The sequence below is a fragment of the Stenella coeruleoalba genome, assembly GCF_951394435.1.
Source record: "Stenella coeruleoalba genome assembly, chromosome: X".
In the NCBI taxonomy this organism is placed as follows: domain Eukaryota; kingdom Metazoa; phylum Chordata; class Mammalia; order Artiodactyla; family Delphinidae; genus Stenella; species Stenella coeruleoalba.
Window position 1 is genome coordinate 66,504,692 of NC_137152.1, and position 24,561 is coordinate 66,529,252.

General features: G+C 34.8%; 1 protein-coding gene across 12 annotated transcripts in view; it reads right to left on the minus strand.

The window, feature by feature from the left end:
- Window positions 1-24,561, minus strand: part of HDX (highly divergent homeobox) — a 262,642-nt gene that overhangs the window by 29,951 nt on the left and 208,130 nt on the right. For all 12 annotated transcript variants that reach the window (XR_013825636.1, XM_079909948.1, XM_079909945.1 and 9 more), the window contains one exon: window positions 7,548-7,755. Coding sequence is in view for 11 of the 12 variants with exons in the window: in XM_079909948.1 (XP_079766074.1) it covers window positions 7,548-7,755 (208 nt within the window). In the remaining variant the exon portion in view is untranslated. The remainder of the gene's footprint in view (window positions 1-7,547; window positions 7,756-24,561) is intronic.

Here is a 24,561-nt window from a genome sequence, read left to right on the forward strand (position 1 = left end):
AAATTAGTTACAGATATGAAATGTACAGTGTGGGGAATTATAGTCAATAATTATGTAATATCTTTGTAGTGACAGATGACAACTATACTTGTCATGGTGAACGTTTTGAAATGTATAGAAATATTGAATCACTATTTTTTATATCAGGAATTAACAAAGCATCATAGGTCAATTATACTTCAGAAACAAACTCATACAAAAAGAGATCAGATTTGTGGCTACCAGAGGCAGGGGGTGGGTGGATGGGAGATTGGATGAAGGTGGTCAAAAGGTACAAACTTCCAGTTATAAGATAAATAAATACTAGGAATGTAATGCACAACATGACAAAGATAACTAACACTGCTGTGTGTTATAAATGAAAATTGCTAAGAGAGTAAATCCTAAGAGCTCTCATCACAAGGAAAAAAATTTTCTATTTCTTTAATGTTGTTTCTATATGAGGTGGGGGATTTTTACTAAAACTTTTGTGGTAATCATTTGATGATATATGTAATTCGAATTATTATGTTGTACACCTTAATCTTATACTGTGCTGTAGGTCAATTATATCTCAACAAAACTGGAAAAAGAAGTTTGCATACTGTAAGTATGAATGAGTAGTCAATCACTGGCTGTCATACTAATAAAACAGCAATGAAATTTTTTTAAAAACCCTGATAGTTTAAAAATGAGAAAAGAAAAAATAAAAGAAAAGTTAACTCAGAAAAATCAGTGTACTAAAAAGTTCTCTGTGCTGAGCTAGGAGAAGTGGCTAATTCACAGTATAGTGTGTCTACAAGATAATCCTCTGTCTTAAGATTTCCCCTACCTCTATCCCTTAGAAAAATAGGGCTAATGTTTCTTTCTTTTCTTTCTGCACAGCCATGTCATAGATTGTTTGGATAAATACTAGTGGAAGTTCTCAGCCCCTCGGTAATGAACAATTTATTTCACCATAGAAAGCAGAACAGAAATAGTTATCAGTTCTCCTAAGATTTTTTGAGTCCATTCCTTCCCATGGAAAGACATATAAGGGTGCAGTGTATGAACATGGGAAATGACTAGGAGGAAAACATTGCTCATCCAGGAACTCACATATGAGTGCATTGAGAATTAAAGATATTCAGGGAAGTTTTACCAGAGTTTTAATGCAAAGTCCACTAAAAATTCAACTGATTTTTTTTCTATAAAAGAATGGTTCCTAACCCTCCTACACTGTGGGTGGGAATGTAAATTGGTACAGCCACTATGGAGAACAGTATGGAGGTTCCTTAAAAAACTAAAAATAAAGCTACCATATGACCCTGCAATCACACTCCTGGGCATATATCAGGAGAAAAACATGGTCCAAAAGGATACATGCACCCCAATGTTCATTGCAGCACTGTTTACAATAGCCAAGACATGGAAACAGCCTTAATGTCCATTGACAGAGGAATGGATAAAGAAGATGTGGTACACATATACAATGGAATATTACTCAGCCATAAAAAGAGAATGAAATAATGTCATTTGCAGCAAAATAGATGCATCTAGAGATTTCCATACTGAGTGAAGTAAGTCAGACAGAGAAAGAGAAATATCATATGATATCGTTTATATGTGGAAACTAAAAAGAAACGATAAAAATGAACGTATTTACAAAACAGAAACAGACTCACAGACTTAGAGAATGAAATTACGGTTACCAGTGGGAGAAGGGTGGAGGGAAGGGATAGTTAGGGAGTTTGCCATTGACATGTACACACTGCTATATTTAAAAAGGATAACCGACAAGGACCTACTATTTAGCACAGGGATCTCTGCTCAATGTTATGTGGCAGCCTGGATGGGAGGGGAGACTGGGGGAGAATGGATACATGTATATGTATGGCTGAGTCGCTTTGCTGTGCAACTGAAACTATCACAACATTGTTAATTGGCTATACTCCTATATAAAATAAAAAATTTAAAAAAAGTGGTTCCTAGATAGAGGAAATTTTATTAATTATTAGGACATTTCAAATCACCGTATTTCAAGTCCTGTGTAATCAGCAACTAAATGAAATGATGGAAGGGAAAATTGTCATCAGATTTAGATGCAGAGCTGGTATTAGTACTGGTGCCCTATAAATAGGAGTTATATTGCTCATCAACAGATCTTTACTGGTATCATTCCTTAGAGGTTTGCCTTACATTTCTGTTCTCACTTGCTCATAGCTTGGTAAACAGTTCTGCTTTACCAGCAACAGATTCATCCATGATTTGATGATTCTTTTATAAGATGCATATAAAAACTGTTTTGAGGATTTCTAAAGTAAAAAGGTATGAAATTATACAGCTGAATAAAGCATGTTTTCTTTTGCTTATAGGTAGCTTACACATCTGTAAAAGTTTGAAAGCTAAATACTGTCAATATGTCTGGTTATTACTCAACAAAAGCAGCTCTCTTAAATGGAAAATAAATAAGTAGAATACTAATCAGTGAAAGCTCTAGTGGGCACTTTATGTGGTGGCCACATGCTCACACTAAGTAGCTGTACGCAGAATTATCTTTCATGTGCATATCCACATACATAATAGGTACAGCTGAAAAGAGGCTTTGTTATAAAATTTAACGAATTTAACATTATAGATGTTGTTTCTATACTTTAGACAGTTCACTTCTCAGGATAGTATAAATCTTTAAAGTTGCTCAACCATAAATATATTTTGGTAGACACAAAACTTGAAATTAAGGAGCTGAGTCATCTATTACATTTGCTAAAGTTTGCAGTTCAGTGTGGGGGGTGAATCCAGGTAGTCTTTTCATTTTCAATGCCAACCACATATCCTTTCACTTCACCTCCACACATGGAAAGGCAAAGGAAATGGGAGAAGCGAAGGTGGAAAGTAGGAGGAAATTAGAGGTAAGTCAGAAGCTCTGTATCAGGGAAGTACCTACTCTCCCAGAAGCAAAAGAATGGATTTGAAACCGCTAAAAGATCAACAGCACTTTTTTGTGACTTTGGCTAACCCTGCCTTTTACTGTGTTTTAAAAAATAATCCTTGTTTTTGCTCGTAGAGTTCTTTTCTAGAATATTTTTAAGTGATTTTAATTGTTTTTTGACATGTAAAATGTGAGCCCTGATTTAAAGACATTTTTTTTCTTCTTAGATATTTAAAAGACTCTAACCCTATTGAATCAACAGCTGTATTATAAAGGACCTTGAGTTTCAAGTTGTTAGTTTTCTGAAATAGTATGGAAAGCTACTCTGATTATCTTGCCTCCATATCTCTAAGATGTAATTAATGGAAACTCAAAGTAAACATACATTCGACTACAGTTTCATAATTGGAAGAGAATATGGTCAGCATATTTTAAAGGTATTATGTTAATCTAGGCCGGATGATACAATTCCCTTAATTGTCACAAAAGAATCACACAGTTAAATCAGATTAGTATTCTCCATCAGTAAAATGAGGATGATAACAGGACGGCACTAGTAGGAAACCATACGGAAAAAGACTTCTCAGTATTTGAAAATTCTTTTATGCTTTTATTTTGCAATTTCTGATGAGAATGAAAAGGTTACCATGAAGCTGTGAAAAATAAGCCACCAAGAGGAATCCTAGGCAATCTCACTTCCCATCAAGTGTTTTTTGATTCGTGCATTAAATTATCTCTCATTTTTCTCATTAGATCTTGATTACTATATCAGCTGTCTAGAGAGCAAGCTATTAAATGACAAAGGATGCTAGCGTAGGAGCAGTGGTCCATTAGCAACCTTAAAATTAACTCACTTTTTTCCCATTAACTATTTTATTTTTTAAAATTCCCTTTTAGGTGGGGAAGATGGAGTTGGGGAATGAAACTCCCCTTAAGGGCTTATATAATTTCCTTTTATCAGAATATTTCCTCACAGTTCTCTGACCCACCCATAGAAACACACAAATCCCTACCTCCCCACTATCCCTCAAATAGCTGCCAGACATCATTCTCTAAGGATCTATTTAGAATCACTGAAAATATTTGTACACAAAAGCTGCACATAATTAATGTATACAATTTGGTGAATTTGAACTTGTATATACTTTTGTTACCACCACCACAGTCCAGGTAATAAATGTATCCATCACCTCCAAAAGTTTCCTTGTGTCCCTTTTTTTGTGTTACAAATGCTTAACATGATTTACCCTCTTAAGTTTTTAAGAATACAATCACTTATTACTAACTACAGGCACTGAGTTGTTCAGCAGTTCTCTGGAACTTACTCCTCTTCTGTAACTGTAACTTTATATCCATTGAAAAACAGCTCCCCATATCCCTCTCCCTCCACTCCCTCATACCACTGTTCTATCGTCCACTTATGTACCTTTAACCACTTTAGATGCCTTATACGCAACCTCTATGAGACCATTGAGATAATGATGCCTCTTCCTTCTGAAATCGTTTTCTTTCCTTGGTTTTGGTAATAACATACTATCCTGATTCTCCTATATCTGAATGTTCTTTCAATGGCTCCTTTTTCTCCTCCAGAAATCTGGATATTTCTCAACACACTGTCCTTGTCTATCTTCCTTTCTTGTTTTCCATTTCTCACCTAACTAAATCATCTATTTCTATGGCTAGACATTTTTTTTTGGCCTCGATATGGGTGACTCCAATATTTCTTCTCATATCTTACCCCTTCTTCTGAGCTCCAGACCCATATTATCCAAGGGTATGCTGGTCAGCTCCACATGGATGTCCTGTCCTCATTTAAAACTCAGCCCATGCAAAACTGCATTCATCTTCCCACATTATCCTATCCATTTAGTGCAGTAACAAAAATCTTAAATGAATTTGGGGAGGGGTATTGGGTAAAGGTATGAACTAAGTTCATCTAGAAGAATCAATGTACTACAAGAGCTAAGAATGAGAGCCTTTCCAGATCTTCAGATATCTTATAAAACCACAATTATAAACAATCAGATCAATCTAACATAATAGGAAATCCAGAATTTAATCCATGTGCGTATGTATACATACATGAATTTGTGTCTATCTCTCTATTTCTCTATCATCTATCTATTATCTATCTATCTATCTATCTTTGATTAAAAAAAGCTACACAAACTCACTGGAAAAATGCTGACTTATTCAACAAATAGTGTAGGGGCACTTGGTTAATCATTTGGAAAAAACAAAATTAGGTATTGTCTTCACGTATCTTAAAGCAAAACAATTTCTAGGTGGGATAAATATCATGTTGTAAAAATGAAGCCATAAGGATACATGAAGCAAATATGGGGTATGTTTACATAATTGTAGTACAAGGAAGGATTTTGTAATCCTGTCACCAAAGTCACAAACCATAAAGGAAAGAATTGGTATATTTAACAATATAAAAATTACAAACAAAAGTTCTGACATTTGAAAACCCCATAAGCAAATTTAGAAGGCAAAAATAAACTGGAAAATATAGTGTGAATAATACCCTGACCGATAAAATAAAAACAAACAAAATGGGCCAATGCAAAATTCTCTCTCTCTATTACAGATGTAACACCCCCACTATATATTATATGATTCATTTATATGAAATGCCCAGAAAAGACAAAGTTATATAGTCAGAAATCAGATCTGTGGTTGCCTAGGTTTGGAGGTGGGAGTGGATACTGGCTGAAAATGGGCTCAAGGAAATTTTTTGAAGTGGCGAAAATATTCTATAATTGGATTTTAGTGATTTGAAGAGATTATTCTAAAATTTGATTTTAGTGATGGTGATGGTTGTACAACTTTATAAACTTAACTAAAAATCATTGAACTCTACTTTTGCAATGGATGAATTTTATTCTATGTAAATTAAACCTCAATAAAAGTGTTCATAAAAAAGGTGTCAGAAGAGGACTCTTTCTATGCTTGAAGTCAAATGAAAAATACTTCTCATGGACAAATGGTATGATTACATGTTATTATTTGAATTCTCATTTAGGGAAGCACTGAGAAGTATTATAAAGATGATCCAGCCTAATTCCCTTATTTTGCAGATGAGAAAACTAAAGCCTGATGAATTAAATACTTTGCCTGAAGTCACATAATCAGCTAGTGGAAGATCTAGGACTCGTACCCAGATTGTCCAACTACTAGTCTGGTATTTGTCACATTACATCATACTCTCTTTGATTACAATGCATTTAAATTGCTCTGACCCAAATTGACTAGAATTCCAATAAAATTAAAACGATCATATACTATAATTTATGGATTGTTGTAATAACCAATATTTTGAATCATGGAGATCATTATTGTGGTAGATGAGTGTCACTTTTTGTGATGACAATGTGGGAGACTGCTTAGGTGGAAGCATTAAAGATCAAAAAGGTAAAATACAACTGTTGGTGAGGATATGGAAAAAACGGGGTAGAGCCATTATGAAAAACAGTATGAAAGTTCCTCAAAAAATTAAGAAAGAAACTACCATATGATTCAGCGATTCCTCTTCTGTATATATCCAAAGGAAATGAAATCAGTACCCCAAAGAGGTATCTGTGCTTCCATGTTCATTGCAGCATTCGTCACGGGATGGAAACAACCTAAGTGTCCATTAACAGATGAATGGATAACGAAACCGTGGTATACATATACAATGGAATATTAGTCTTTAAAAAAAATCCTGCCATTTGCAACTGCTTGGATGAACCTAGAGGACATTATGCTAACTGAAGTAAGCCAAACACAGAAAGAAAAGCATTGCATGATCTCACATGTGGAATCAAAAAATGTCAAATACATAGAAGCAGAGAGTAGAATGGTAGTACCAGGGTGAGGAGGTGGGGAAAATGGGGAAATATTGGCCAAAGGGTACAAAATTGCAATTACATAGGATGAATAAGTCTAAATAACTAATGTAGAGCATGATGACTAAAGTTAACAATACAGTTGACCCTTGAACAACATGGGGGTTACAGGCACCAACCACCCTGCACAGTTAAAAATCCAAGTATAAATTTTGACTCCTCCAAAACTTAACTACTAATAGTCTACTGTTGACCAGAAGCCTTACCAATAACATAAACAGTTGATTAACACATATTTTGTATGTTATATGTATATTACATATATTTTATGCATTCATGACATACCTTTTTCTTAACTTTTTCGATATTTCTAGGCTACATGGTTTGTCTGCAAGTTTTTCCAAATTGTTGCAAATCTCCAAAAGTTTTTCCAATGTATTTATTGAAAGTAGACCAGTGCAGTTCAAAGCCATGTTGTTTAAGGGTCTACTGTACTATATTGAATGCTGGAAATTTGCTTTGGAAGTAGATTTCAGGTGCTCTCACCACACACACACAAAAAGGTAACTATGTGAGGAGATGGCTATGTTAATTAGCTTGACTGTAGTAATCATTTCACTATGTACATGTATATCTAAATATGTTGCACACTTTAAATATATACAACTATCATTTTAAAATAGAATAAAAATATGTCTATTCTTTTCAAATATTTAACCAAATGTTTTGAGGACTTTAGATTTGAAGTGCGGTAAGCTGAAAAGCAAGTAAAAAACCATCAAATTCACAGAAGATATCATTAGGAGATGGAGCATATAAAATACCTTGCGAGCTTCCTTCAGACAAACAGATGGATACTTCATCATTTCTGTCATTATCCTCTCCTACTTCAGGACCAGCTTCCTCTCCTGGTGTGAGTGCAGATAAAGAACCAGATTCGGGCTGCTCAGAAAAATCAGCAGGGCCTCCTCTTGGAGGTGGAACTTCAATCCCCATTAAACGATATTTTCTTCTTCGATTCCCAATCCAAGTCTTTATAAGAGAAATAGAAGAGAAAGTTTTGTAAAAATAGAAACCTTAGCAGTTCTAGCCATTAAAATAATGAATGGATACAGCATAAAATATGATTAAAAAGAATAAGTAGATACCTAGAATAATGCAGTTTTATTATTACTCAATAAGCTAAAATAAAAGTAGCTGCTTTTATTTTAAAATACCTTATTAGAAGAAATATTTATCTAAATACTCAGACTTTCAAGCAACATGCAACCTGTCGCAGAACACTTTTTTGTTTTTGTTTTTATTTCTGGTGAAAATTATCCACCAAATATTTCAAAAGAAACATGAATTGGTTCTTTTCTGAAAGGGACCAGACATGCAGCTCTAGCTATAGTTCATATCCCATTTCCAGTCTTGCTCTTTGTATGTGAAAATGTGCCTTCTAGTAACTTTGTTTGGCTCCATAATGACTACCTGCGTATTTTAAGTATTCTAAAATTGCATTTTATTAGATTTAGAATCAATTTTTAAAACTTTTTATAGTAAAATAAATTTCGAGTTACAGGAAGTTGCAAAAATTGGTCTTCATTCAGTTTCCTCCAGTTTACATTTTACATAATTATAGCACCATAACAGAAAAAGGAAATTGATATTGTACAATATATGTGTACAATTCTATGTTCCTTTATCACACCATTCTTCTCCTCCCTCCCACCATCCTCAACTCCTGGCATCCACCAATCTGTTTTCCACCTCTATAATGGTGTCATTTTGAGAAAGTTATATAAATGGAGTCATACATGTGACTTCAAAAATTTCAAAAAATTGGCTTTTCTCATTCAGCTTAATTTCCTGGAAATTTATTAAAGTCACATATATCAATAGTCCATTCATTTTTATTGCTAAGTATTCTTCCATGATACTTATGTACCATTTTGTTTCTGTTTCTTTGCAATGTTTTTTTAACCCTTCACTTGGAGGACACTTGGGTTTTTTCTAATTTTTGGCTATCATATACAGCTAAAAATCTTCTATGAACAATCATGTACAGGTTTTTGTGCTGATGTAAGTTTTCATTTCTCTGAGATAAATGCCCAAGAATGCAACTGCTGGGTCAAATGGTAATTATATGTTTAATTTTAAAAGAAACTGCCAAATTGTTTCCATAAAAGTTGTGCCATTTTATATTTCTACCAGCAATGTATGAGAGATCCAGTTTCTTGGCATTCTTGCCAGGACTTCGTATTATAAGTAATTCTTTTTCTTTTAGCTGTTCTCATTGGTGCATGTAGCAATAGATCATCAAGTTCTTAATTTAATTTCCCTAATGGCTAGTGATGTTGAAAATCTTTTCATGTGCTTTTTGCCATCCATATATCAGTGAAATGTCTCTTCATGTCTCTTGTACATTTTGTAATTTTTGTCTTTTCTTTAATATTAAGTTTTGAAAGTACCTTATATATTCTAGATATGAATTTTTGTCAGATAAGTGGTTTTGCAAAATTTCTCCCATTCTGTAGCAGATATGAGTTCTTTGTCAGATATGTGGTTTGCAAATATTTTCTCCTCATCTGTAGCTTGTATTTTCATCATCCTTGTCTTTTACAGCACAAGTTTTTTTTTTAATTTTGATGAAGTCCAAGTTACTGCTTTTTTCTTTTATGGATTATGCTTTTAGTCCTATTCCTAAGAATTCTTCACCAAGCCCTAGGCCACAAAGATTTTCTCCTATGTTATCTAAAATTTTTATAGTTTTATTTTTTACACTTAAATCTCTGATCCATTATGAATTCACTTTGTATAAGGTGTGAGATTTACATCAAGGTTAATTTATGTTTTCCTATAGATATCCAATTGTTCCAGCACCATTTCTTGAAAAGACTTCCTCCATTGAATTGCTTTTGCACCTTTGTCAAAAATCAACTAAGTTGGCCATGGTTGTGCAGGACTATTTCTGGGCTCTCCATTCTGTTCCAATGATCTATACGTCTTATCACCCTGCCAATACCACAGTCTTGGTTACTGTAGTTATATAATAAGTCTCAAAATTGGGTAGATGGATTTCTTCCACTTTATTGTTTTTGTCAAGAACTGTTTTAGCTATACTAGCATATTTCCTTTCCATGTGAATTTTAGAATTATCTTGTCTACATCAACAAACAATCTTGCTGGAATTTTATAGGAATTATGTTAAACCTGAATATCAATTTGGGGGGAATTTACATTTTTACTATGTCGAGTCTTCCAGTACATGAACACAGAATGTCTCTCCATTTATTTAGAATTTCTTTTATTTCTTTCATCAGTGTTTTGTAGTTTTCAGCATACAAATCCTGTACATGTTTTGTTAGAGTTACATGTAAGTATTTGATTTTTTGAGGGATTGCAAATAATTTATTCATATCTTAAATTTCAATTTCATTGCATTTATTTTTACTATATAGACATGCAATTGATTTTTATATGATGATCTTGTATCCAGAGACTTTGGTGAATTCATTTATTAGTTGTAAGAGTGTTTTGTAGATTCTTTATGATTTTCTACACAGCTAATCAAGTGTATCTTTTATTTCCTTTTCTTGATTTATTGTGCTGGTTAGAACTTCTACTACTATATTGAATAAAGGTGTTTAGAGTGGACATCTTGTTTTTGGTCTCAGAGGAAAAGCATTCTATTTTTCACTGTTAAAGTATGATGTTAGCTGTAGGTTATGGGTACTTGTAGATTCTTTTTTGGGGAGACTTTTTTGAATTCAATTTCCTTAATAGTTATAGGACAACCTAAATGTCCATTGACAGATGAATGGATAAACATGTGGTATATATATACAATGGAATATTACTCAGCCATAAAAAGAATGAAATAATACTATTTCCAGCAACACAGATGGGCCTAGAGATCATTGTATTAAGTGAAGTCAGACAGAGAAAGACAAATATCATATGATATCACTTATATGTGGAATCTAAAATAATGATACAAATGAACTTATTTACAAAACAGAAATAAGACTCACAGACATAGAAAATAAACTTATTACCAAAGGGGATAGCGGGGTGGGGGAAGAGACAAATTAGGAGTTTGGGATTAATATATATACACTATTATATATAAAATAGATAACCAACAAGGATCTACTGTATAGCACAGGGTACTATATTCAATATCTTGTAATAACCTATAATGGAAAAAAATCTGAAGAAGAATATATATATATATACATATATATGTATATACATGTAACTGAATCACTTTGCTGTACACCTGAAACTAACACATCATTGTAAACTAACTATACTTCAATTAAAAAATGGTTAATAACAAATAAATGAATGTATATATTTTTATGTTATTCTTTAGGTCCTGTGGTCCCTAGCAGATGTGAGGTCTTTCCACCCTTCACAGTCTTCTTATATTTGTTTTATATATAATGTCTAGGGATTTTAGTTGTACTTACTGGGAAGGATAGGGAAAATTATGTCTACTCCAACATTTTTTGGAAGCTGCAGTCTAAAACCAATTTTATTCTCAAGTTTCTCATGTAATTTTCAAAAAGCTCATTTTATATGATTAGAGTTTGTAACCTTTATAATTTTGCCATATGACTCTACAAAGTAGAATTGTCACGCCAATCTACAAAGTGGAAGAAGAATTCTTAAAACCTGTATATTCTCTTTTAGTGTAGAAAGTCATTCAATAGCATTTCATAATTTCAGATCTAAATTTGATTATGGTATCATTTCTTTGTATACCAAGTAGAATTGCTTCTATACAACAAGGTCCACTTCAATACAAAGCCACCTTAGATATTCTCTAATGTAAATAAAAAACATGAATAAAGTTAACTTTTACGTGGTAAGATTTTGCAAAAAAAAATGCAGGGCAAAACAGAAGAACTATTCAGTTAGTCCAAGAAGATTAATTCTTCTTTATAATTTTTTTTGGGGGGGCATTTTCTCTTCAAATTCAGGATATGTAGTACCTTTGATGTATTTAGCATTCAATGCTAAATGTGAAACCTGAAACATATGGATTGCTTTGTAGGCTCCCAAGTGAATATTACCTGGTAGAAAAGGAAAATATTTATGGATATTAATTTTTCTAGTTTTGCTAAATTCTCCCATAGGTGAAACACTATTTTAAAGAGTATAGTTCCATTTCAATTTCCCAGTATATGATCTCATTGAGAATAAGCTACTAGACTTCAGAAAAAGTAAAGAATTTCAACTTCTTACTAAAGTTCCATTAAATTGTCATGTACTTTCTCTATTTCCTGTCTTTGAATACGACGCTTATCAAATACTGATGCTTCTTTTTCACAATAATCTTAGACACAGATGCTTGGGAAAATGATGGTGTGGGCAGAAGAAGAACGATACCAGTTTTCTTAGGATGCTTTTGGCTTCCTTTGGGTCATAAAGGCTTGGGAAGAGAGAAGAAGACAGAAAACAGAAGCCAATGTCCATTTATTTTCAACTTCTTTTTTCACCCTTCTTGGGAGAAATGAATGATTATATACTGTATAATGATAAAGGTATAATAATATGTGAACATTGGGACTATATGGAAATTTATTACGTACTAGGGCTGACATAGTTCCTCTCTGGCTATTTCTCAAAACTGGAAGGCACCAGGAAAATAATTCAGTATGCAAACATAATCTTAATGGGTTTATTACATTTTCAAAGAATCATAGACTATGGAAGAGATCTTGGAAGCCAACTAGCCTAACCTTCCATTTAAGGTAAAAGTTTCTTCTTCAGCATTATAGGTGGATGGCTATTCAGTCTTTGCATGAAAATAATAGGAACATGGAACATACTACTTTATAAGGTTCCTCAGTCCAGTTTTTGGATAGTTTTTTTTTCCAAAAATGTTCTCCCTAAAACTGAATCAGTATCTATTGTCTTATTAATTCTAGGCCTTGGTTCCAGTTTTTCACTCTGGATCCACCTTACTCCAAATAGCCTCTTCTACATTCCAGCTATCAATTATGTAAAGAGTATTTATTCCTATTTCTGGCTGTGCCATGTGGCTTGCAGAATCTCAGTTCCCCGACCAGAGACTGAACCCAGGCCACGGCAGTGAAAGCGCCAAATTCTAATCACTAAGCCACCAGGGAATTCAAGTATTTATTTCTTTGTTTCAAAATAAATACCCGTAATTTTGTATAATACAGTTTTTCAACCATTTTATATGACCCATGGTCAAGTTTTTTTTATCACTCTGGGACTCAGATTCCTTAACTGAGGAAACTGGAAATTGAGATAATTGGTTTCCAAATCTTTAGTCTCCTGGATAAACTTTATCCCTCCAGAGTTGCTCATAAATTTATAAAATAAGTATCTTCTATAACCATTTGTAGAATAAGTATCTTCTATAACCATAACTCCAATGTATTGACAGCTCAAATATATTGGCTATTTAAAATGATGACTCTCAGGCCCTATAAGTTTCTAAGTACATTTCTATTAAAATAATTAAAAAATAATATTCCAAACTGCCATTAGTTTAAATGTATATTATTATATATTTTTATTCTGTGTGCTATAAATAGAGGGCACACCTTTCTGTTAAACATTCATTTGTTTGAAGGAAACCCTCTTACAGTGTTGGTAGGAATGTAAATTGATGCAGCCACTATGAAAAACAGTATAGATATTTCTCCAAAAACTAAAAATAGAACTACCATATGACCCAGCAATTCCACTCCTGTACATATCCAAAAAAAAAAAACCACTAATTCAAAAAATACATGCACTTCAATGTTATTAGCAGCATTATTTACAATTGTCAAGATAAGGAAGCAACCTAAGTGTCCATCAACAGATGAATGGTTAAAGAAGATGTGGAACACACACACACACACTGCAATACTACTCAGCCATGAAAGAACAAAAAAATTTGCCATTTGTAGCAACATGGATGGACTTGGAGGACATTATGCTAAGTGAAATAAGTCAGACTGAGAAAGACAAATATGTATGATATCACTTATATATGGAATCTAAAAACTACAGCAAATTAGTGAATATAACAAAAAAGAAGCAGACTCACAGATACAAAGAACAAACTAATGATTACCAGTGGGGAGAGGAAGGGCAATATAGAGATGGGGCAGTGGGAGGTACAAACAGTTGGGTGAAAGACAGGCTACAAGGACGTACTGTATAACACAGGGAATATAGCCAGTGTTTTGTAATAACTGTAAATGGAGTATAACATTTAAAATAGTATAAAAATTTCATTCTTTCATTCCACAAATATTACTGAACCTCAAGTACATACCAAGCACTGTTCTAGTGCTGGGGATAGAATAGTGAAAAGGCAGGCCTGATATACACCCTTGTAGAGCTTGAATTTACAATCCAGAAGATGTATACACAATAAACAAATAGACAAGAAAAATACAAATCACAAAATTTGACCAATTACTATGGAGGGAAAGAACCAACTAGAATATTTAGCCACAGTGATATAGTGTAGTGAAGTGAAATCCTTTCCAAATTTGCCTATCATCAGAATTGCTGGGGCAAAGGAAATATATAGATTCCAAGGTCCTTCCCTGAAAATCCTGATTAGTAGGCCTAGGATGGAGTGAGCTGTATATTTTTTTAACATATTTATTGGAGTATAATTGCTTTACAATGGTGTGTTAGTTTCTGCTGTATAACAAAGTGAATCAGCTATACATATACATATATCCCCATTTCGCCTCTCTCTTGTGTCTCCCTCCCACCCTCCATATCCCACCCCTCTTGGTGGACAGAAAGCACTGACCTGATCTCCCTGTGCCATGTGGCTGCTTCCCACTAGCTATCTATTTTACATTTGGTAGTGTACATATGTCCAAGCCACTCTCTCTCTTCATCCCAGCTTACATTTCCCCCTCCCCATGTCCTCAAGTCCATTCTTTACATCTGTGTCTTTATTCCTGTCTAAACCTAGGTTCTTCAGACCTTTTTTTTTTTTAGATTCCATATATATGTGTTAGCATACGGTATTTGTTTTTCTCTTTCTGACTTACTTAACTCTGTATGACAGTCTCTAGGTCCACCAACCTCACTGCAAATAACTCAATTTCCTTTCTTTATATGGCTGAGTAATATTCCATTGTATATATGTGCCACATCTTCTTTATCCATTCCTCTATCAAAGGACACTTAGGTTGCTTCCATGTCCTAGCTATTGTAAATAGTGCAGCAATGAACATTGTGGTACATGACTCTTTGTGAACTATGGTTTCTCAGGGTATATGACCAAAAGTGGGATTGCTGGGTCATATTGTAGTTCTATTTTTATTTTTTTAAGGAACTTCCATATTGTTCTCAATAGTGGCTGTATCAATTTATATTCCCACTAACAATGCAAGAGGGTTTGCTTTTCTCAACACCCTCTTCAGCGTTTATTGTTTGTACATACTTTAACTATGGCCATTCTGACTGTTGTGAGGTCATATCTCATTGTAGCTTTGATTTGCATTTCTCTAATGATTAGTGATGTTGAGCACCCTTTCATGTGTTTGTTGGCAATCTGTATATCTTCCTTGGAGAAATAACTATTTAGGTCTTCTGCCCATTTTTGGCTTGGGTTGTTTGTTTTTTTAATATTGAGCTGCATGAGCTGCTTGTATATTTTGGAGATTAATCCTTTGTCAGTTGCTTTGCTTGCAAATATATTCTCCCATTCTGAGGGTTGTCTTTTTGTCTTCTTTATAGTTTCGTTTGCTGTGCAAAAGCTTTTAAGTTTCATTAGGTCCCATTTGTTTATTTTTGTTTTTATTTCCATTTCTCTAGGAGGTGGATCAAAAAGGATCTTGCTGTGATTTATGTCATACAGTGTTCTGCCTATGTTTTCCTCTAAGAGTTTAATAGTGTCTGTTCTTATTTTTAGGTCTTTAATACATTTTGAGTTTATTTTTGTGTATAGTGTTAGGGAGTGTTCTAATTTCATTTTTTTTACATGTAGCTGTCAAGTTTTCCCAGCACTACTTACTGAAGAGTCTGTCTTTTCCCCATTGAATATTCTTGCCTCCTTTATCAAATATAAGGTGACCACATGTGTGTGGGTTTATATCTAGGCTTTCTATCCTGTTCCATTGATCTATATTTTTGTTTTTGTGCCAGTACCATGCTGTCTTGATTACTGCAGCTTTGTAATATAGGCTGAAGTCCAGGAGCCTGATTCCTCCAGCTTCATTTTTCTTTCTCAAGATTACTTTGGCTATTTGGGATTTTTTGTGTTTCCATACAAATTCTGAAATGTTTTGTTCTAGCTCTGTGACAAATGCCATTGGTAGTTTGAAAGGGATTGCACTGAATCTGTAGATTGCTTTGGGTACTAGAGTCATTTTCACAATATTGATTCTTCAAGTCCAAGAACATGGTATATCTCTCCATCTGTTTGAATAATCTTTAATTTCTTTCATTAGTGTCATATTTTCTGCATACAGCTCTTTTGTCTCCTTTCGGTTTATTCCTAAGTATTTTATTATTTTGGTTGTAATGATAAATGGGAGTGTTTCTTTAACTTCTCTTTCAGATTTTTCATCATTAGTGTATAGGAATGCAAGAGATTTCTGTGCATTAATTTTGTATCCTGCTAATTTACCAAATTCATTGACTAGCTGTAGTACTTTTCTGGTAGCATCTTTAGGGTTCGCTATGTATAGTATCATGTCATCTGACAACATTGACACTTCACTTCTTCTTTTCCAATTTGGATTACTTTTATTTCTTTTTCTTCTCTGATTGCAGTGGCTAAAACTCCCAAATCTATGTTGAATAGTAGTAGTGAGAGTGTCTTCTTCCTGATCTTAGTGAAAAAGGTTTCAGTTTTTCACCATTGAGACCGATGCTGCCTGTGGGTTTGTCATATATGGCCTTTATTATGTTGAGGTAAGTTCCCTCTATGCCTATTTTCTGAAGGGTTTTTATCAGAAATTGGTGTTGAATTTTGTCAAAAGATTTTTCTGCATCTATTTAGATGATCATATGGCTTTTATACTTCAGTTTATTAATGTGGTGTATCGCATTGATTGATTTGTGTATATTGAAGAGTCCTTGCAACCCTGGGATAAACCCCACTTGATCATGTTCTATGATCCCTTTAATGTGCTGTTGGATTCTGGTTGCTAGTAATTAGTTGAGGATTTTTGCATCTGTGCTCATCAGTGATATTGGCCTGTAGTTTTCTTTTTTTTGTGACATCTTTATCTGGTTTTGGTATCAGCATGATGGTGACCTCATAGAATGAGTTTGGGAGTGTTCCTCCCTCTGCTATGTTTTGGAAGAGTTTGAGAAGGACAGTGTTAGCTCTTCTCTAAATGTTTGATAGAATTCATCTGTGAAGCCATCTGGTTCTGGGCTTTTGTTTGTTGGAAGATTTTTAATCACATTTTCAATTTCAGTGCTTGTGATTGGCCTGTTTATATTTTCTATTTCTTCTTGGTTCAGTTTTGGAAGGTTGTGCTTTACTAAGAATTTGTCCATTTCTTGAAGGTTGTCCATTTTATTGGTATATAGCTGCTTGTAGAAATCTCTCATGATCCTTTGTACTTCTTTTTGTTATTTTTTTGAACTTTTGACTTTTATTTATTTTTATTTTTTTATACATCTTGTTCTTATTAGTCATCAATGTTATACACATCATAGTGTACATGTCAAACCCAGTTGCCCAGTTAATCACCCCCCCACCCCCCACACACTGCTTTCCCCCATCGGTGTCCATATGTTTCTTCTCTACATCTGTGTCTCAATTTCTGCCCTGCAAAGCGGTTCGTCCATACCATTTTTCTTGGTTTCAGATATATGCGTTAATATACACATTTTTTTTCTCTTGCTGACTTACTTTATTCTGTATGACAGTCTCTAGGTCCATCCATGTCTCAACAAATGACCCAATTTCATTCCTTTTTATGGCTGAGTAACATTGCATTGTATATACGTACCACATCTTCTTTATTCATTCATCTGTTGATGGGCATTTAGGTTGCTTCCGTGACCTGGCTATTGTAAATAGTGCTGCAAGGAACATTGGGGTGCATGTGTCTTTTTGAATTATGGTTTTCTCTGGGTATATGCCCAGTAGTGGGATTGCTGGGTCATATGGTAATTCTATTTTTAGTTTTTAAGGAACCTCCATACTGTTCTCCATAGTGGCTGTATCAATTTACATTCCCACAAACAGGGCAAGAGGGTTCCCTTGTCTCCACACGCTCTCCAAAATTTGTTGTTCGAAAACTTTCTGATGATGCCCATTCTAACTGGTGTGAGGTGATACCTCACTGTAGTTTTGATTTGCATTTTTCTAGTAATTACTGATATTGAGGAGCTTTTCATATCCTTCTTGGCCATCTGTATGTCTTCTTTGGAGAAATGTCTATTTAGGTCTTCTGCCCATTTTTGGTTAGGGATGTTTGTTTTTTAAATATTGAGCTTCATGAGCTATTTATATACTTTGGATATTAATCCTTTGTCCATTGATTCCTTTGCAAATATTTTCTCCCATACTGAGGGTTGTCTTTTAATCTTGTTTATGATTTCCTTTGCTGTGCAAAAGCTTTGAAGTTTCATTAGGTCCCATTTGTTTTTTTTTTTTGTTGTTTTTATTTCCATTACTGTAGGAGGTGGATCAAAAAAGATCTTGCTGTAATTTACGTCAAAGAGTGTTCTTCCAATGTTTTACTCTAAGAGTTTTTTTTCTTTTTTTTTGTGGTATGTGGACCTCTCACTGTTGTGGCCTCTCCCATTGTGGAGCACAGGCTCCGGACGCACAGGCTCAGTGGCCATGGCTCACAGGCCTAGCCACTCCATGGCATGTGGGATCTTCCCAGACCAGGGCATGAACTTGTGTCCCCTGAATCGGCAGGTGGACTCTCAACAACTGTGCCACCAGGGAAGCCCTCTAAGAGTTTTATAGTGTCTGTTCTTACATTTGGGTCTCTAATCAATTCTGAGTTTATTTTTGTGTATGGTGTTAAGAAGTGTTCTAATTTCATTCTTTTACATATAGCTGTCCAGTTTTCCCAGCATGATTTATTGAAGATACTGTATTTTCTCCCTTGTATATCCTTTCCTCCTTTGTCATAGATTAGTTGACCATAGCTGTGTGGGTTTATCTCTGGGCTTTCTATTTTGTTCCATTGATCTATATTTCTGTTTTTGTGCCAGTACCATATTGTATTGATTACTGTAGCTTTGTAGTATAGTCTGAAGTCAGGGACTCTGATTCATCCAGCTCAGCTTTTTTCCCTCAAGACTGCTTTGGCTCTTCAGGGTCTTTTCTGTCTCCACACAAATTTTCAGATTTTTTGTTCTAGTTCTGTAAAAGATGCCTTTGGTTATTTGATAGTGATTGCATTGAATCTGTAGATTGCTTTGGGTAGTGTAGTCATTTTCACAATATTAATTCTTCCAATCTAAGAACATGGTATATCTCTCCATCTGTTGGTATCATCTTTAATTTCTTTCATCAGTGTCTTATAGTTTTCTACAGGTCTTTTGTCTCCCTAGATATGTTTATACCTAGGTATTTTATTCTTTTTGTTGCAGTGGTAAATGGGAGTGTTTCCTTAATTTCCCTTTCAGATTTTTCATCATTAGTGTATAGGAATACCAGAGACTTCTGTGCATTAATTTTGTATCCTGCAACATTACTAAATTCATTGATTAGCTCTAGTAGGTTTCTGGTGGCATCTTTAGGATGCTCTATGTATAGTATCATGTCATCTGCAAACAGTGACAGCTTTACTTCTTCTTTTCCAATTTTTATTCCTTTTATTTCTTGTCCTTCTCTGATTGTCGTGGCTAGCACTTATAAATCTATGTTGAATAATAATGGTGAGAGTGGCCATCCTTTTCTTTTTCCTGATCTTAGAGGAAATGCTTTCAATTTTTCACCATTGAGAATGATGTTTGCTGTGGGTTTGTCATATATGGCCTTTTTAATGTTGAAGTAGGTTCCCTCTATTCCCACTTTCTGGAGAGTTTTTATCACAAATCGTTGTTGAATTTTGTCAAAAGATTTTTCTGCATCTATTGAGAAAATCATATGGTTTTTATTCTTCAACTTGTTAATACGGCGTATCACATTGATTGACTTGCGTATATTGAAGAATCATTGCATCCCTGGGATAAATCCCACTTGATCATGGTGTATGATCCTTTTAATGTGTTGTTGGATTCTGTTTGCTAGTATTTTGTTTAGGATTTTTGCATCTATATTCATCAGTGATATTTGTCTGTAATTTTCTTTTTTTGTAGTATCTTTGTCTGGTTTTGGTATCAGGGTTATGGTGGCCTCATAGAATGAGTTTGGGAGTGCTCCTTCCTCCGCAATTTTTTGGAAGAGTTTGAGAAGGATGGGCATTAGCTCTTGTCTAAATGTTTGATAGAATTCACCTGTGAAGCCATCTGGTCCTGGACTTTTGTTTGTTGGAAGATTTTTAATCACAGCTTCAATTTCATTACTTGTGATTGGTCTGTTCATATTTTCTATTTCTTCCTGGTTCAGTCTTGGAAGGTTATACCTTTCTAAGAATTTGTCCATTTTTTTCCAGGTTGTCCAACTTATTGGCATAGAGTTGCCTGTAGTAGTCTCTTAGGATGCTTTGTATTTCTGCGGTGTCTGTTATAACTTCTCCTTTCTCATTTTTAATTTTATTGATTTGAGTCCTCTCCCTCTTTTTATTGATTAGTCTGGCTAATGGTTTATCAATTTGGTTTACTTTCTCAAAGAACCATCTTTTAGTTTTATTGATCTCTGCTATTGTTTTCTTTGTTTCTATTTCATTTATTTATGCTCTGATCTTTATGATTTGTTCCCTTCTGCTAACGTTGGGTATTCTTTGTTCTTCTTTCTCTAGTTCATTTAGGTGTAACATTAGATTCTTTATTTGAGACTTTTCTTGTTACTTGAGGTAGGCTTGCAGAGCTATAAATTTCCCTCTTAGAACTGCTTTTGCTGCATCCCATAGGTTTTGGATCGTCTTTTTTTTCATTGCCTTTTGTCTCTAGGTATTTTTTGATTTCCACTTTGATTTCTTCAGTGATCTCTTGGTTATTTAGTAACGTATTGTTTAGCCTTCATGTGTTTGGGTTTTTTTAAACATTTTTTCCCTGTATTTCATTTCTAATCTCATAACATTGTGGTCAGAAAAGCTGCTTGATATGATTTCAAATTTCTTAAATTTACTGAGGCTTGATTTGTGACCCAAGGTTTGATCTATCCTGGAGAATGTTCCATGTGCACTTCAGAAGGAAGTGTAATCTGCTGCTTTTGGAAAGAATGTCTTATAAATATCAATTAAATCTATCTGGTCTATTGTGTCTTTTAAAGCTTCTGTTTCCTTATTTATTTTCATTTTGGATGATCTGTTCATTGGTGTAAGTGAGGTGTTAAAGTCCCCCACTATTATTGTGTTACTGTTGATTTCCTCTTTTATAGCTGTTAGCAGGTGCCTTATGTATTGAAGTGCTCCTATGTTGGGTGCATATATATTTATAATTGTTACATCTTCTTCTTGGATTGATCCCTTGATCATTATGTAGTGTCCTTCCTTGTCTCTTATAAAATTCTTTACTTTAATGTCTTTTGTATCTGATATGAGTATTGCTACTCCAGCTTTCTTTTGATTTCTATTTGTATGGAATATCATTTTCCATCCCCGCACTTTCAGTCTGTATGTGTCCTTAGATCTGAAGTGGGTCTCTTGTAGACAGCATATAGATGGGTCTTGTTTTTCTATCCATTCAGCAAGCCTGTGTCTTTTGGTTGGAGCAATTTATCCATTCACGTTTAAGGTAATTATCAATATGTATGCTCCTATGGCCATTTATTTATTTGTTTTGGGTTTACTTTTGTAGGTCTTTTTCTTCTGTTGTGTTCCCCACTTAGAGTAGTTCCTTCAGCATTTGTGGTAGAGCTGGTTTGGTTGTGCTGAATTTTCTTAGCTTTTTCTTGTGTGTAAGGCTTTTGATTTCTCCATCGAATTTGAATGAGATCCTTGCTGGGTAGAGTAATCTTGGTTGCAGCTTCTTCCCTTTCATTACTTTAAGTATATCATGACACTCCCTTCTGGTTTGTAGAGCTTCTGCTGAAAGATCAGCTGTTAACCTTATGGGGATTCCCTTGTGTGTTATTTGTCATTTTTCCCTTGCTGCTTTCAGTAATTTTTCTTTGTTTTTAATTTTTGCCAATTTGATTACTATTTGTCTCAGCATGTTTCCCCTTGGGTTTATCCTGTGTGGGACTCTCTGTGCTTCCTGGAGTTGGATGGTTATTTTCTTTCCCATGTTAGGGAAGGTTCTGACTGTAATCTCTTCAAATATTTTTTTTGAGTCTTTTCTCTTTCTCTTCTCCTTCTGGGACCCCTATAATGTGAAAGTTGTTGCATTTAATGTTGTCCCAGAGGTCTCTTTGGCTGTCTTCATTTTTTTTCATTCTTTGTTCTTTTTCTGTTCCGCAGCAGTGAATTCCACCATTCTGTCTTCCAGGTCACTTATCCCTTCTTCTGCCTCTGTTATTCTTCTATTGATTCCTTCTAGTGTAGTTTTCATTTCAGTTATTGTATTGTTCATCTTTGTTTGTTTGTTCTTTAATTCTCCTAGGTCTTTAGTAAACATTTCTTTCATCTTCTTGATCTTCGCCTCCATTCATTTTCCGAGGTCCTGGATCATCTTCACTATCATTAATCTGAAATCATTTTCTGGATGGTTGCCTACCTCCACTTCATTTTGTTCTTTTTCTGGGCATTTATCTTGTTCCTTCATTTGGTACATAGCCCTCTGCCTTTTCATCTTGTCTATCTTTCAGTGAATGTGATTTTTATTCCACAGGCTGCAGGATTGTAGTTCTTCTTGTTTCTGCTATCTGCCCTCTGATGGATGAGGCTATCTAAGAGGTTTGTGCAAGTTTCCTGATGGGAGGGACTGGTGGTGGGTAGAGCTGGCTGTTGCTCTGGTGGGCAGAGCTCAGTAAAACTTTAATCTGCTTGACTGCTGATGGGTGGGGCTGGTTTCCCTCCCTTTTGGTTGTTTGGCCTGAGGCAACCCAACACCAGAGCCTACCCGGGCTCTTTGGTGGGGTCAATGGTGGACTTTGGGAGGGCTCACACCAAGGAATACTTTCCAGAACCTCTGCTGCCAGTGTCCTTGTCCTCATGGTGAGCCACAGCCACCCACTGCCTCTGCAGGAGACCCTCCAACGCTAGCAGGTATGTCTGGTTCAGTGTCCCCTGGGGTCACTGCTCCTTCCCCTGGGTCCCAATGTGCACACTACTTCATGTGTGCCCTCCAAGAGTGGAGTGTCTGTTTCCCCCCAATCCTGTCAGAGTCCTGCAATCAAATCTCACTAGCCTTCAAAGTCTGATTTTCTAGGAATTTCTCCTCCTGTTGTTGGAACCCCAGGTTGGGAAGTCTGACGTGGGGCTCAAGACCTTCACTCCAGTGGGTGGACTTCTGTGGTATAAGTGTTCTCCAGTTTGTGAGTCACCCACCCAGCAGTTATGGGATTTGATTTTATTGTGATAGTGCCCCTCTTACCATCTCATTGTAGCTTCTACTTTGTCTTTGGATGTGGGATATATTTTTTGGTGTATTCCATTGTGTTCCTGTTGATGATTGTTCAGCAGTTAGTTGTGATTCTGGTGTTCTCTCAAGAGGGAGTGAGAGCATGTCCTTCTAATCTGCCATCTTGCTTCCAAATCTCGATTCTTTGTATTTCTAGAGAGTCAGTTGTTTCTTCTTTTTCATTTCTAATTCTACTGATTTGAGTCTTCTCCCTTTTTTTCTTGATGAATCTGGCTAATGGTTTATCAATCTTGTTTATCTTCTCAAGGAACCAGCTTTTAGTTTTACTGATCTTTGCTCTCATTTCCTTCATTTCTTTATCATTTTTTTTCTGACCTGGTCTTTATGATTTCTTTCCTTCTCCTAACTTTCGGATTTTTTTGTTCTTCTTTTTCTAATTGCTTTAGGTATAAGTTTAGGTTGTTTATTTGGAATGTTTCTCGTTTCTGGAGGTAAAATGTATTGGTATAAACTTCCTTCTTAGTACTACTTTTGCTGCATCCCATAGGTTTTGGGTTGTTGTGTTTTCATTGTGATTTGTTTCTAGGGATTTTTTGATTTCCTCTTTGATTTATTCAGTGATCTTTTGGTTGTTTAGTAGTGTATTGTTTAGCCTCTATGTGTTTGTGTATTTTACAGATTTTTCCATGTAATTGATATCTAGTCTCAATGTGTTGTGTTCAGAAAACATACTTTGTATGATTTCAATTTTCTTAAATTTACCAAGGATTGATTTGTGACCCAAGATAAGATCTACCTGGAAAATGTTCCATGAGCACTTGAGAAGAAAGTACATTCTGTTGTTTTTGCATGGGATGTCCTATAAATATCAGTTAAGTCCATCTTGTTTAATGTATCATTTAAAGCTTGTGTTTCCTTATATATTTCCATTTTGGATGATCTGTCCATAGGTTAAAATGGGGTGTTAAAGTCCTGTACTATGATTGTGTTACTGTTGATTTCCCGTTTTATGGTTGCTAGTATTTGCCCTAGGTATTGAGGTGCTCCTACTTTGGGTGCATAAATATTTACAATTGTTATATCTTCTTTTTGGATTGATCCCTTCATCATTATGTAGTGTCCTTCTTTGTCTCTTGTAATAGTCTTTATTTTAAAGTCTACTTTGTCTGATATGAGAATTGCTATTCTAGCTTTCTTTTGATTTCCATTTGCATGGAATATCTTTTTCCATCCCCTCACTTTCAGACTGTATGTGTCCCTGGGTCTGAAGTGGGTCTCTTGTAGACAGCATATATATGGGTCTTGCTT